We start from the raw sequence: 15674 nt of genomic DNA on the forward strand, positions 1-15674 counted from the left end.
CAGCTGAAAACTGTTGGGCGAAATGAAGCCACTTTGGGAGGGAGAGGGGAACGAAGCCTTGCCTCACCTCGCAGGTGGTCTGCAGGCAGGGAACAACATTATCGCTCTCTGCAGCTGCCTGAACGGAGCTGTGGAGAGGTGGGTGTTGGGCTCTTCTCCCAAGTAACAAGCGATAGGATGAGAGGAAATGGCCTCAAGCTGCGCCAGGGGAGGTTTAGGTTGGATATTAGGAAAAATTTCTTCACAGAAAGGGTAGTCAAGCATTGGAACAGGCTGCCCAGAGAGGTGGTGGAGTCACCATCCCTGGAAGAGTTCAATAAACGTGCAGACGTGGCACTTTGGGACATGGTTTAGTGGGCGTGGGGGTGTTGGGTTGATGGTTGGAATGATGATCTTAGAGATCCTTTCCAACCTTAATGATTCCTAGTTTTTACTTTCATTAAAAATAATCCTGCCACCAAGCCAGGAAACATGAAATTATTACTCTCCCCTTAATTGGTTTAGTGGTGGACTTGGTAGTGTGAGGTTAATGGTTGGACTGGATGATCTTAAAGGTCTTTTCCAACCTAAACAATTCTGTGATTCTATGATTACACATAAATATGTATGTTATGTAATCAAACGCATCCTTTAGACATATCTCACAGACAGCGCACCTACAACCGACAGGTATCTACCAGTCTGTTTCTTTCAACCCGCCCTCAGCTCCTATTTGCCAGCTACCAATTAAACGAAGCTAATTAATCCCAACCGGTCTTTAGAGGAGTGACACAGAGACAGGAGCACACACCCTGTCACTCTCCTCAATCAACCCCAGCCGCCCTACAGCGAACGCCACGAGGCCACGCTAACAGCGGGTAACGCGCTGCGGGCACAGCAAATGGCGGGTTTCATTTCTGTCCAGATCAGGGTGGATTTCAATTCTCGTAAAATACGTGTTCAACACCACCGCCTCCAGCCGGACAGCTGCCGGTCTGGTTTTAATCCGCATTAAATCCACCACTGTGTTTGCTTTCAGGAGTTTTTTGAGGGAGTTAGGCGGGAATAGCAGGTTGGGCTCGGGGATGTAGACGTGCGTCGAGAGAAGCGGTTTGCCTCGCGATCGCACCTGCAGTACGCATGGAGGGGTCGCAGGCCGCCGCGAATACAGGTTTGTAACCGGGTCCACAGCGGGGCTGGACTGCTCGTGGTGACGGGTGGTGATCTCGGCTCGCCCCTCTGAGCTCCCCCTTAAACTTGGCGTCCTGAAAATAAACCAGCAAAATGCTGCTTATGAAAAACTATTTGAACGAACAGTTCTCTCAGCTCAGAGCTTTACCTGCAAATGTTTATGTACGAAAGGCAGGCAGTGCTATTACACCTTCTGACTTACCTCACGTAACTCAGTTCTTAGCATAGCCTGGAATTTAGCTTTTTTAAAATAAACTTTGTTTGACTAGACCCCGCTGATGAAAAGATCCAGATTTTCTGTCAGATGAGCAAGCGCTGCACAACGCCCGGAACGAGGGAGCTGAATAAAACCTACTCTGTTAAAAGTAAGGCCCCGACTTGAACCCACGCCGTTTCACTCACCGGTGCTTTCACTGAAACCACTCGGGACTTCTCACAGATACCAAAAAAATGACGGGCTTTCCCGCTGGATGGCAGTGGCAGGTCGCAGTGACGCCTGCGCCAAGCCGAGCGGCGGCAGAGAGCGGGATAAAGCACCACCACAGAGCTGCCGTGCCTGTTTTTTCTCGGTTAAACCCCAAATTCTGTGAGGAACCGGCGGGATAGGGGCAGCGACCGGTCCCTCGGACGCTCCCGCCTGAGGGGCGCTCCTGGCGGCGCGCGGCCCCTCACAGCCCGCCGACCAATCACCGCCCCGCACGCGGAGGGCACGTGACTTCCGCCTCGGTAGCCATGGCGCCGGAACCGCTCTACTTCCGCCTCGGTAGCCATGGCGGCCTTCCGCCCTGCCCGCGCTCCTCCCCGCCGTCACGTGGCCGGCGCGGGCACAGCACCCGGAAGTGGTGGCCGGCGGTGGGTGCCCCCCGCTTTGGGTGCGCCGGGGGAGGAGGAGGAGAGCGGCGGCGGCACCGCGTCCCCGGGCCCTGCGTCCCCGGGCCCTGCCGCGCCGGTGAGGGCCGAGCAGCGGAAGGGGAAGGCGGCGGGGGGGTCGTCGCTGCGGAGACAGGCCTGCCCCTCTCCTCAGGGCGCCGGGCCGGGGAAGGGGGGAGCGCTGAGGGGCCGGGTGGGCCCTGAGGGCGCCGGGGGAGTCTCTCAGGCTCCGGGGCAGCGTTACCCCCGGACGAGGCTGTGCCTGAGGGGTCGGGGGACGGGGGGAGCGGTATCTTCTAGGCTCCGGGGCGGGGTTATCACGACCCCTGAGGGGGGCCCCGGGGCTAGGGCGGGGGGGGTGTGGGACTCGGCCCCGCAGGGACCCCGCAGTCCAGCCCTGCCCTGGGGGTTCATCTTCCCGGGGGGGCTCTCAGGGGAAGGGGCCGCCTGAGCCTGTGCTGCGGGGAGGAGAGCCTGGGCTGGGGGTGCTGAGTGGGGTTTTGGCCCCTTCTCCCCGCAAAGCTGGGGGATGCTGGCTGTGGTCGGGGAGGGGGGAAGGAGCAGGGACTGGGGGCGGTGGGAACAGCGCTGGGGAAGAGGGGAAGGCGCCTTCTGCCATGTCCCAATTATCCATAACTCTTCTTCCCCCTTGCCTGCATTTGGCATTCATAAAGCACCCGGAGCCCCGGCGTCTCCCCTGCATCTCCTGGTCTTTGCCTGCAGCCCCCATCAGCTCTCGGTGCTGGTGTTGCTGATTCAGGTCTCGTGGCCCGTGGGAGTGGGCGCTGCGTGGCCAGCGCAGCGGGAGAGCGGCTGCGCGGCGGCCCCGGCTCACGTAGACACGGCACGGGGCAGAGGAGCGGGTCGCCTCGTCTAATCCGCCCTGGCAGGGGTTCCTCTCTAGTGGCAGGATCAATGTCTTTCTAAATCGATAACGAGTGGAAAATGTTACTGGTGTAGCGGGAATAACTTACAAGGAGAATGTTATTACGTGCTCGGAACACATCCATAGGCGATTCTTCCTTCAGAGGAATTATTTTTAAGAAGTTAGAGTTCTCCAGGTTGTTTCATTTTACTGAAAATGAAACTCGGGTCTTTAGAGGCTTGGTTGCAAACAACACCAGGTTCTTTGTGTTTTGAGTTACCTTTGCTGGCTGATTCCTTGTTTCGAGTTCACGGTTCAGCTTTTCTGTGGCTGGAAGAGCACATAGTCATTGTTGACACAAATATTTGTGCGTGCAACTGGGCTGCTGCATTTCTGTGCCAAGGAAAAAAAAATTTCAGTAATAGGACATTGACGTCAGCAAAAATTTCTGTAATCAAAGAAAACCTGTTTACTGTTGCTTTAAAAGAGGGGCAATCCTTAGGAGCGGGGGTCGCAGATATGCTTTTGCAAGAAAGAACCTGGGGGAAATTAGCCCGGGTCCTGGTGACCAGTGGTTTGCTTCCACCCGTGGTAACAGCTGAGCTGGGAAGCTCGAAATTTAGGCTTCAGATGGACTCTTAACCTGCTCTGGTGCGAGCCGAGGTACGCTGACAGGACGAAGTTCATCTGCATCGTGCCCATTCCTTACCTAGTTTAATGATAGACAGCTTCATGCTCCCTTTTTCTGCCACCTCAGTCTTTCAGCACCGTTAAGCTAATTTGCAGGCTGGCGCATCGCTTGGAAGCACAGCAGGAAGAGATTGCTGACCCTTTGCGGCAACCAGAATTATTAGCAGCAAGTCTTCCTCTCCTGTGCCTCTGTGTTCGTGCAGTGCCTACCGTAGCGAGGCCCTGACCATGACTTGTGCTTCTTGGCCCTGCTGTAATGTAATACTCAAAGAGAACGTGTTGTTTTAAGGCATTTGCTGTAATTTATTTCTGCCATAATTTTGTCACACCATCGTTTGCCGAATAGCTTTTTGAGAACTAGTTGATGTGCGGTTATGGAAAGGAATTAGTAGCCCGAACTGCCGTTTCCTTTCTCTAATGACCAGCTGTCCTCCTTAGTCCAGTAATGCATCTTTGTGCCTGCTCCGCAGGTTGTTGGAACAGATATATTTTTACCTCTGCTGTAATTCTGCTTGCTGCCAGACTACAACAAAGAGCAGAACAGTTGATGCAAGCACCAAAAGGGAGCCATGCAAAATTGAAACAACGGCCACGCAGCTGCATCTCCTACCTCTGGCACCCTCGTTAGACATGAAAGGTGTATCACCTGCTCTGTGGAAGATGTGTGTTGTCTTGCAATTTAGAAAGTACTTGCCCTTTTAAAATTCATGTTTTCCGTACTTGAAAAATGGCAAATGAGGACTGAAAGATGAGGAAATTGTAAATAACTGTTAATCCAGCTGTAATCCAATAAGCTAGTTAAACCTTCACACCAGCAGCTTTTCTGCAGGGAGAAATGGAGTGACTCACAGAACATACCAAGGTCTTATTTTATGAAGAATTAAGAAACAAAACCTATTGATTTATGCTTGGCAACTGTTAAGTAACAAGAGCAAAAGTTGCTTTGTTTTATTATGCTCAGTGCTGTGTGTGAATGCATGAAAATAATCTCCTGGGGCAGTTGGTTTTCAGGGTAAAGCTGTTGAGTCTGCAAGCTTCAAAACTGTTTGATACCATCTGTTGTATAAATGGAAGCTAATGGTCTATCACTGCTTTAAAAAAAAGTTAAATCTAGAAGTTACCTAAGTGTTTATTACAGATTCTTGGAGTATTATAAGACACTTTTGTTACGTACGCTAGGACATTCTGACTTCTGAGTGAATGAGTGGCATTCCTGTGTGGACCCAACTCTGAATCAGTTTGTTCTGGTATTAATTGGTGTGCTTCAAAGGTATCTTAATCTTCGGTAACTCCTGACAAGAGTCAGCTTCTGTGTGGATAAAATTAAAGCTTCAGGGCTCTTCTGTAAATTAAACCTCAGATCAGCTGATGTTCCCGATACATTTTGCAACTCCTTTGGGTCAGTTATATTGAGATGGAAGAATGTGGTCTGAATACTTGGGCAGTAGATTCATGAAATAATGTAAGTCTGTTGTCTGAACTGCTGAGTGAATTGTATGAGTATTTATTAGATATAAATTTGGAGTGCTTTCTAAATTAAAAAGAAAATGAAAACGTGCTTTAGTTTTTTAAGCTATTTACAGCCTGTAACACAGTTGTCTTTCTCTACAACTGTTACATGGGAATGCTGTTACAGAAGCATCATCATTTCATAATTTGGCTGGTACGGTAAGGCAGGCAGGTGACTGCCTCTTGGGAGAATAATTAAATGGTTTGTGATGAAAACTGAGGGTAAGTAAACTTGGCATGAGTCGGAGGGAGTACAAACAACTGATAAGAGCAAACTCGCCCTGCAAATGCTTTAGGGATGCGGCACAGCTTCCCAGTGCTGCCTACGGTGAAGCTGTTGTATTGATTTCTAACTTTGTCTCTTTTTTTTTTTTTTCCAGGTTGACCTAAGCTGAGAAATTTCTAAACATCATGGGAGAGATTAAAGTATCTCCTGACTATAACTGGTTCAGAAGCACAGTTCCTCTTAAAAAGGTACGTCCAACTGTAATCGACTTGCGGGTGAAATGTCTCCTCTTGCTTTGCAGTGCGGGAGACTAAACCGGTTGGTTGGTTAATGCCAAACAGTTGTGGCTGTGCTAGTGACCTGGCTTATCTCCCAAACTGTTGTCCCACGTGTCATATGAGTGCACAAAAGTATGCTCTTAATTTTCATGTGCTTCTCGGAGGTCCCTTCCGCACGTGGTGGTGGGGAGCAGAGGCTTGCAGCCGTGAGCCACAGCAGCGGTACCTGGCATCCTGATGCCAGCCACTCCTGAGGAGGAGACTCCGAGGAAATAGTGGGTGCTGGGGACCATGTGTGCGGCCTCTCGCAGAGCTGCCTGCATGCGCGACACCAAGGCAGAGCAGCTGACCCAGCTGCTGTGCGGCCAGAGCCACCTCCACTGTTCCTGCCTGTTGTCCTCGGGCTGAAGCAGAGCATCTGAAGGCAACTCCTCGGCAGTCGGGCTGCACGCAGGGTTCCTGAGAGTGGGAAGGTGCCTTGACCACGGTGGAAAATACCAAATGTTTTTTTCCGCTGCATGCCCTTTAGATGTCTTCTGCTTCATCGCACTGTCCAACTGCTTTCTCCTCTTGCTTGGATTTCTCCACTTCCTTTCACTGAACCTCAGGAGAGTGTTTGAGGTGTGCGGTGCTCCGACCTGTGTTCTCCACGTGCCGAGCGGCAGAGGGCATGGAGTGCAGTGCTAGTACGTAGCTCCTGACCTGGACAAGCTCTCACACGTACGTTTGCAGATAAGGCTTCCTGGGGCTGTGGTTACAGACCAGCCTGCAGCAGCTGCCCAGACTCCTGCCAGACTGAAGGACAGTCTTGCCTTTACACCCCAGCCGCTGCTCCTGCAAGCACAGTCGCCCGTGTCGCCAGACGAGCTGAGCAGAGTCGGCGACCTGTCTAGCCTGCGGGTGTTTTATAGCTTAGTTTTGCGCTGACTTCCAGTTGGTTCAGTTCCCTAATCTGGATGGCTGTGTGGCCTGCAGGAACAGGGGGGTGGTGCTGGCAGCAGAGGCAAGAGCAGCATTACCTCTTTCAACAGCGAGTTGGTTTCACTTGGGCCACTGGAAAGGGACTGTGTCCCCAAATCTAAGGAACATCACTTAAATGTGCCTAGCATTATTTCCACTGAGTGGTGTGTAGCTTTCTCAAAGAAATTACCTTTATGGAAGGGCTGTAGCATTTTCCATTCAGGGTTTCTCATTTGTTTTTGCCAGTCTGTGTCTTCAGTAAATAAGAAAGATCCATTGCTGTTGACTATGCATGCTCTGCCAAGGCTCTGACTGTCCAGCTTCTTTCCATTTCTGGCCAGTATCAGATCTGCTGGGTCTACTTGTGCCATACTCTCGCCTCCGGGCAATGCCTCACCATGTCAGCAAAGCCTCAGTGCTCTGAGGCACTGCTTTATGGGATGCAGTATGGTAAATGAAAGGAGCTGGAGGTTGTGATTACAAGAGAACGCGTTGCTACTGCTGTGGGGACTGTGTGACGCTGCAGCTCGCTGCCAGGGGCCACTGCCTTTAGCTGCTGCTGACTGCTCAGGATTTCGTAAATGGGGATGCGTGTAAAATGAAGCTGCTGGTGACCTTCAGACTAGGGAATACCCTACTCTCTTGAGTGATTCAGTCTGCTCAAAAGTAGGGAGAAATAAACAAACCAGTCCTGGTTTCTGGAGAGAGAAGGGAAAAAAAAAAAAGCACAATTTGAAGGCGTAATTAATCTCTGAAGCAGTCTTTAGGGATACATTTGCTTGCATTATCACCCCAAAAGTATAGGCAAAGCACACGCAGTACGGGGGGAGGAATGAGTGACCGTCATTGCTGCTGTCAGATGGACCTAAGGAAGCAGAGCCAGAGCTGTTTGAAAACGGGTTGAGATGTTCCTCCTGACAGGAGCAGGAAACGCACAGCTCCATTGCCCTTCCTGCTCTTGTCAGATATAGGAAGAACAATATGGAAAATAACATTTTTAACAAAGTCTTTAGCTTTGCCTGTGAGCCTCTATTTGCATACGCCACTTGTTGTCCTAGATAAGTCCTTCCGAAAAGTCTTCAGCAGAGGACACCCTGGCTCTGCTAAACTCCAGGGCGAAGTTCTGCCCCTTGTTTCAATGCAGTGCAGATTTTACCCTTTATGTAAACTGTAGGCGATCTTGATTGATTGACTAGAACAAGAAGGCTGGTGACCTACCAAATCAGCAGTTAACCACGCTGCTCTCAGCGGCGCTTAGCCTTGTTTGGGAGCTGGAGTTAAACTACCCGGTATGTGGCTAGAAATCAAATAGAACAATTGTCTAAACACATCGATTCCTTGTCTGGGTTTCAGGAGAGAAGCGTTATCGCTCAGCCTCAGTTCCCTTCACATGAAATAACTTTGCTTTTCTGATTTCAAGGAATATGCTTCACCTTTGGAAATATTCCTAAAGGTAAACTTTGTAGTAGCCACCAACAGCTACCCTGAACAGATCCACCATTGCTGCTGGAATGACAGCTGAGACAGGCACGGCCTGGAGCTCTTGAGTTGTGTGCAGAGGGTTGTTTGTGCGGGGCTCGGGGGCCTTTTGAACAAGGTTTGTTTTTAAATGGTTTTAGTGGCCTGGAAGCTCTGGTATGCAATCTTTCTTTTTTTTTTTAAAGACTTTTCAAAACAACAGTATCATGTGATTTCTCACATGCTCGCAGAGCCTGAAACACTGGCTTTATTACAGTCAGATTTGTTGGTTGAGCAAATCTGATTTGTGATACGTTGTTCTCTGATTCCCCGAGAAGCTTAACTGCAGTGATGGAAAAGCGAATTGTGCTTGTATATTGCTCTTCAAAAAGCTATAAAATCTTGATATAGAGGCTTTCCCCAGAGGCTTGTGCTTGTCGATCTGGTATGAGCTGCATGCTTTTGCTGGGTTGTAAAGGGTTGAAAGAGCATCCTAATATACACACCAGTTTGCTGGCAGAACAGGCCCTGGAAAAACAAGTCAGGCTCCAGCATTGCTAGAGAAGACGACCTTTATCTAATTCCTATACCTTTAAAGATACTAATTGTGCTGCTAGGACTTCGAACTTCTGCCCTGAGATGGGCACTGTATGAGAAACTGCTCATTAAGGATAGCAGCTCGTGTGTGAATAATCTGCTTCAGCCAGCCGCATGTCCTAGGTACTCCCAGATGCTCCCGAGATGCTGCCAGATGATGGAAGCGTTTTTCTTCCCAGGTCAGCTTTGCAGTGCTGCTTTGGGAGTTGTGTACGTCTCTGTTTCCGGCAGCCGGCTGTAACTGTTGCAGATCAATAATTTGCAGTGTTAGGTGCTTAATTCAGTAGGCGTGCATGTATCCAGACCTGTAACATCTTTTGTACAGCGAATGCAAATGTCGATGGCTGTTTAAAAGCTGCCCCTTGGGGCAGTGCCCCTTGGGGCGGTGCTGGCTCTTCCAGCCTACAGCTGTTGCTCTTGTACCTTGAACTGACCTCCTGGGTCTCTCCTGGGCCATGGCACGGTGACTCCTTTCCCAAGCATATTTTTCTGCATGTGGAATATTGCATAAACCTGATCCTTCAGGGCACAGTCTTGCTGTTCCCGTGATTTATTTCTGTATGAATTTTCAGATCCAGATGTACCATCGTTCTGACTAAGGCCCTCTGAGTTGAAATCCAGAGCAAAGCATTGCAAACTTGAGTTAAGAGCACTTGCTCAGAAAGGAAGAGAGTTTTTTTCTGGGTATAATTCCTGAAGTGCAGCCCATCACTGTAAAACCAACATAATTCACTACTTTCAGCACTTCCACTGTTCTCCAGTTGTCTGCAGAAGGATGAGCTCCCATCAGATACCACGTATTGTGCTGCCGCTGACTCCGCGCGGTGCGGCGTTTGTTACCCGGCTTGTGTCAGGACGCACAAAGCATTTGTTCTGTCAGTGCACGGCTGCAGTTCTGTTTCCAGCAGTATCCACACAAACATTGTAATTCCAGTTAGTAAACAGCCTTAGAGAAGAAAGCTATTGTGAAGAAGAGTAAAAGACGGTCTTGTTCAAAGGGGTCTTGGGTATTACAATATTTACTAGATGACAGAAATTTAGTAGAAGCAATCCTGGAAGCTGGCTGAAGAACCTAATTTGTCCTGTGTGTTTCTTCTCCCCCCTGTGCCTCTCTTTTTCCAGATCATAGTAGACGATGACGACAGTAAAGTCTGGTCACTGTATGATGCAGGACCTAGGAGCATTCGGTGCCCACTCATATTTCTCCCTCCTGTAAGTGGAACTGCAGATGTCTTTTTCCAGCAAATTTTGGCGCTGACTGGATGGGGCTACAGAGTTATTGCTGTGAGTATTCTCAGTCCTCTGTCAATGTTAGTGTACTTGTGCTTGTTGCTCTAATCAAAGGTTGGATAACAAAGATGAACTTCTGAGTGTTGACTAAGGAGAATCCACAAAAAAAAAAGATTCAAAGTTGTACTCCAGAGTACGTAGCGTGCAGATCCAGGCTGAAATCTGCTGGACGTTTATAGCAGCGCTTACCCAAAGCCTTGTGCATACACATTATTAACTTCTCAGCCTAGTTTTCTCCCTTGTGTGCCCTGGACACCAGTCATCTTTGCCTCCAGCTAGATCTTTGTTAGCCATGAGGCAAGTGTGTGGGTTAGTTCAGGGCTTCTGTGTAGGCATGGTGGATAACCTGGTTCTTAGCCTGCATAGCTGCAAATGCTAAGCCACTCCTCCTTAAAATCCTAACAGCATGCTCTTTTGTGGCTTCTGAGCTGAACTGAAACAATTGATTTATACACCAATATTTCTGCTAAACAGCACGGCTTTAGGAGTACTGCTGCACCTCTTGCAGCAGTTAATGATTTCTGTACCTGCCAACTTTATGTGCTACAAAATCGCTGAAGAATTGTTCCAGCCTCTCCTCCCGGTGATTACAGAATGAAGCAATGCTGCACTTTCCCCAACAAACTTGCTCTGCGGTACTTTCAGTTGTGTATTTTTATGCAAGCGAGGGCGAGGTGTTCACGCTCTCTGGCTGTAGGAACCTCGCTGAGGAGCTTGAGCCTCGTGATCCAGGAGAGGCAGGTTGCTATTTTGAAACCTTTAATGTGAGAATTGGTATGACTTTCAAGTGGACAGCTGACAGGTACTGATCAGAGACCGGCTTTTTCTAACTTCATATTATTTTAGTTGCAGTATCCGGTGTACTGGGATCACCTTGAGTTCTGTGATGGATTCAGAAAACTGTTAGACCACCTTCAGCTGGATAAAGTGAGTGCTCAGAGATGGGGAAGTGGACATATAGCTGCAGTAAAAACCTAATGTTTGAAAGAGTCTCATTTAAGAGCAAGTGTATAAAATACGATGCAAAAACGTAGTCTACAAATAAAGAGGCTATGTTGCAATTTTACTTTTGAAACAAGTTTATTTTTGACGGTGAATACCCTTGAAAATTGTCATACTTGGCCTAAATTCAACTGCCGTTCTAGGCCTGTTAAACTGTATCGGTTAACTGGTTTTTCATGAGATCCTTTGGAAGTTACCCTTCCTAACTCATGTAGTACAGAATACCACAATAAAGTATCTGGGATTGGGATAGCTATTGAAGACGAAGTAAAATGTTTGCTTTTTTCTTAACCTTCACAAGCAAACAGAAATTTGAACTGTGATCTGGAACACTTCAATTTTTCAGTATTTATCACACTCATATCACACATAAAACCAGAAGCTGAATAGAAGAGTTTGATTCCTTTAAAAAAAAGGGTTATGAGGACAGGATAAAACTTGAATGCCTTATTTTTGTAATGAAATGTTGTGCTTAGAGGTCGCTTCACAAGTGTAACATGATTAGGACATGGCTTAGTGGGCATGGTGATGTTGGGTTGATGGTTGGACTGATGATCTTAGAGATCCTTTCCAATCTTAATGATTCCTAGTTTTTACTTTCATTAAAAAATAATCCAGCCACCAAGACAGGAGACATGAAATTATTACTCTCCCCTTAATTGGTTTAGTGGTGGACTTGGTAATGTTAGGTTAATGGTTGGACTGGATGATCTTAAAGGTCTTTTCCAACCTAAATGATTCTATAATTCTATGATCTGTTTCTTCTTTTTTTTTCCTTGAATTAGGTTCACCTTTTTGGAGCTTCTCTGGGAGGCTTTCTGGCTCAAAAATTTGCTGAATACACACACAAATCTCCCAGAGTTCAATCTCTCATCCTATGTAATTCCTTTAGTGACACTTCTATCTTCAATCAGACATGGACAGCAAACAGGTAAGGAAGACTGAGACAAGTGATCAGATGTCACGTTCAGTTTTTTGCAACAAAATGTCACGCTGATCTGGTTGGACATGTGTGTAACCTGTTTCCAGCCTGGGTGAGGGAGGTGTGGGATGGAATACTTGTGATTTTCAAAGCGATGCCACAAGGAAAATGGGAATTTTCACAATTGGGAGGGTGAAATTTGACAGACGACTCATCCTGTGATCCTCTGTGGACGTGTGGTCAGATTTAAGAACTCTGATGTTCCCTAGCAAAACCGTTTAGAGTCAGAAAAGTGTTATTCACCACGTTTAAAATACACTCTTGCAACGTAAGACTAACAGCTTCCCAGAGCATTTCAAGCACCTAGCTGCAAGGTTTTCCATCTCTGTGCTCTTGAAATTTCTTCAGGATTTCATCTGAAGTTAAAGCACAAAGTCTGTGCGAGGAAAGGGCGCACTTACAACAAAGCATCTTAATGTTGGAGTCCTGGGTGCTTGAAGATTGTTACGTCTTGTTTCTATTTTAGCTTTTGGCTGATGCCTGCTTTCATGCTGAAAAAAATTGTCCTTGGGAATTTTGCATCTGGTCCTCTAGATCCTGAAATGGCTGATGGGATTGATTTCATGGTGGACAGGGTAGGTCGCTGTGTACTCTAATGGCTGTGATGTCGATCTGTAAGATTTACTTAGCAGAAGGCTGGAGGTACTTCTGCTGCTTTCTTCCTTTACTTACCCAGCGGGGGGGATTAAGGAATGGAGCCTTAGCAGGTGTTGACTGTCACAGCCCCGGCAATTTAACTGCTGCTGTGACTGTCTGCCTTAGTCCTGTTTATGTAGATCAGAAGTAGTGAAGAAACTGAGGTGGAGGAGGAGAAAGCACTGGGATACATCTGTGGGCCATGCTCTGGAGGCAGGAGCAACTAAGGGAACATGTATGGTTGGACTGGATGATCTTAAAGGTCTTTTCCAACCTAAACGATTCTATGTTTTAGGCATTTGTCTCATGCAGAGAGATACTAAGTTGGAACTATCATCTTCATCTGAAGTGCGGTCATGGTTCCCTTTAAAATGAACTTCTCCTTGGCTGTATTGCTAATATTGCATTAACTTCCTGCAGTGAAATACGTTGCTAATCAGTGTTTCTCTCTGCTGAAAGCTGGAGAGCCTGGGCCAGAGTGAGCTTGCCTCAAGACTTACCCTCAACTGCCAGAACTCCTATGTAGAACCTCATAAAATTCGAGACATCCCTGTAACCATTATGGATGTAAGTTAATCTCAATGTAATTGGGCGTCTGGGGGGGGGGGGGGGGGGGTGTTTTATTTTTTTTTAAAAAGCTGTTTCCTGCCCTTGGCAGGTGGGGCCTGGATATTCTGTTAGCAACTCAATAAATATTTGCAGCATCTAACTTCATGTTTAGATAAGTCTTCTACTGACTGGGCAACACCGTGACTCTTCTGTGTTAAATTATGAATTGGATATTCTGTGCAATAACACAGATACATGTTTATGTATCACAGTGTTAGTTTTCTTGCTGTCACTGCCTAATGTGATTGCTTGTTTTCTGTTTCATTAATGTTGTTCCACAGAGATGCTGAGATTTGCTTCTAGGAGCAGTATATATCCAGCCTGATTTAATAAGCAAAATCTGATTAGATTCAGAACTAACTGCTGTGACTTGTTCCGTAGGTGTTTGACCAAAGCGCGCTTTCAACTGAAGCAAAAGAAGAAATGTATAAGCTTTATCCTAATGCCAGAAGAGCTCATCTGAAAACAGGAGGCAACTTCCCGTATCTCTGCAGGAGTGCTGAGGTCAACCTATATATTCAAGTGAGTCTCTGCATTCCATCCCAATCTACTCATGCGCACAGCTGAAACAGCATTAGGAGGCTCCTTTTCTGTGCTTGCTCTTGTTTCTTAACCTGCCTGAGCTCTGTTCGCTCTGGCTCCCAGATCACTGATACAGAAGGGCAGGGCTGGGAGCGGCCACATTCACGGAGGGCTGGATTTGGGGGTTTGTCTGTTGCCCGTTTCCTCTGTCCTCTCTCTCAACTCTTGTACTCCAGAGCCATGATTTCATCCTCACAAAAATTACTCGGAAGGAATCTTTCTCTTTTACCAAGACCTTATGCTTCTACAACTGTTTCAGTGTCGTTTTCCATGTCCGACAGATCCATTTGCTGCAGTTCCACGGTACCCGTTATGCAGCCATTGATCCCTCCATGGTCAGCGCAGAAGAGCTGGAAGTCCAGAAGATCAGTCTTCACACAAGCAATGAGCAGGAAGAGCAGTAGGTTTTGGAGTGCCGGTGAAAATGAGGAATCAGTTCGGTGGTCTTCCTGCGTACAATCAGCTGTTCCCACTCTGCCTTTTTCCTTGCGTTAGCCGATTATCACTGTGTGATTCCAGCAGGATCAATAGTCAGTGAACTACCCGCGGACAGTAACCTCCAGCAGCGTAATGGGATAGATCTGTTTAATTTTTAGTCTTTGAATTCAAGGAAGCGTCTTTGAAGACTACAGTTTTAAAAAACAAAGACATTTTTGCTACCAAAGTCTTCACTATCATGTTCTTAAGCAGAACAATATTTCTTTTTATATTTTTCACTCAGCTGTATATATTGCCACATGCAGATTGTGTACTTATAAGCTGACATATATTTTTGTTGAATATTTGATTTAAAAGATGTTTAAGTGCCAATGTTGCCATCACTTATTTGCTTCGTATGTTGTGTTGTAAGTTAGTTTGTTTCTATTTGAAATAAAGCGTTTGAATTTTTAACTTTCTTGCTGTTTAAAAATGGTTTTCAATAAAACTTCACTTTCAGCAACTGTCTCTTGTTTTGCCTGCAAGAGAACAGCAGTGTAGCTTACTGCATTCCTGGTTTGCCTCTACAGCCACCTCTAGAAATTAAGAAAACCAGCACCTTCTGCTTCGAGCTTTAATTAAAAGGTTGCACTGGTTGAGCTCTAAGTTAATTATATAGTATTTTTTTAATAAAGAATGATTAAGGCATAACTTCCAAATTTAAGGGTAAAATCTTGATTTATTGAAATGCAGACATTCTCCCCTTGAAACACTGTAAAAAATAAATATGAAGTATTGTGTGACAAATGGGTATTTAAGAAAACTGTATGTCCTTGGCAGAGGCTGTGTAGATAACCGATGACCATTCTTATCATACACTTTTCAAGCTGTAACCTGGGCATTAAAGACATTACCTATTTGATTTATAAACAGTGCAGGTACGTTAACAAACACTTCTAAACAGTGTATGTTAACGTTCTTCTCTGAAACTTTTTGTGAAGTTGAAACATTAACAATCACAGCCCTGAAGGTTCCAAAAGGACCAAGTGCTAGCCTTCACTTTGCTTCTTAAATTCCCACCCTAACTGGGAAGTTATGAACACAGCTAAGACACAAGTGATAGACACTCCCTCCCTCCCCCAAAAAAGGTAAGTAAAGAACATTTCTGCAAACAAAGGCTTTCCCCTCAATAACTTAAAAAATTGACAATTAAAAATTTATATATAAAAATGCGATGACAAGAAGTTACAGTAAAATAGTGTAGTATTTCTCGATACTCACAGCATGGCAAGTGAGGCTCACTCACTGAACTCTCATTACAGTACCCAGACGGCACGCAAGAGCTGATAAAAATCTCCCTTCTGCATGAAGAGGCATTTTAGACCATTGGCATTTGCCAATACCCTTGGCATTTCAGACCAAGAAGGAAGCAGCAGCGATGCCGGCTTTTTATGACAAGAAGCCCTTAAGGTGCGGCTGCCTTCTGAGCAGTAGCAGAGCAAGAGTTTCTCCTGTAGCCCTAAGACAAGCTGA

General features: G+C 46.6%; 1 protein-coding gene across 1 annotated transcript; it reads left to right on the top strand.

The window, feature by feature from the left end:
- The first annotated feature begins 2084 nt into the window (after nucleotides 1-2084).
- Nucleotides 2085-14619, top strand: SPG21 (SPG21 abhydrolase domain containing, maspardin). The gene is made up of 9 exons (XM_075714100.1): nucleotides 2085-2119; nucleotides 5485-5578; nucleotides 9746-9907; nucleotides 10760-10840; nucleotides 11701-11846; nucleotides 12364-12472; nucleotides 12993-13100; nucleotides 13524-13664; nucleotides 14006-14619. The coding sequence occupies exons 2-9, from the start codon at nucleotides 5516-5518 to the stop codon at nucleotides 14126-14128; spliced, it is 933 nt and encodes a 310-aa protein (XP_075570215.1). The 5' UTR covers nucleotides 2085-2119; nucleotides 5485-5515; the 3' UTR covers nucleotides 14129-14619.
- Nucleotides 14620-15674: the final 1055 nt, after the last annotated feature.

Source organism: Pelecanus crispus, chromosome 7 (assembly GCF_030463565.1).
Source record: "Pelecanus crispus isolate bPelCri1 chromosome 7, bPelCri1.pri, whole genome shotgun sequence".
NCBI lineage: Eukaryota > Metazoa > Chordata > Aves > Pelecaniformes > Pelecanidae > Pelecanus > Pelecanus crispus.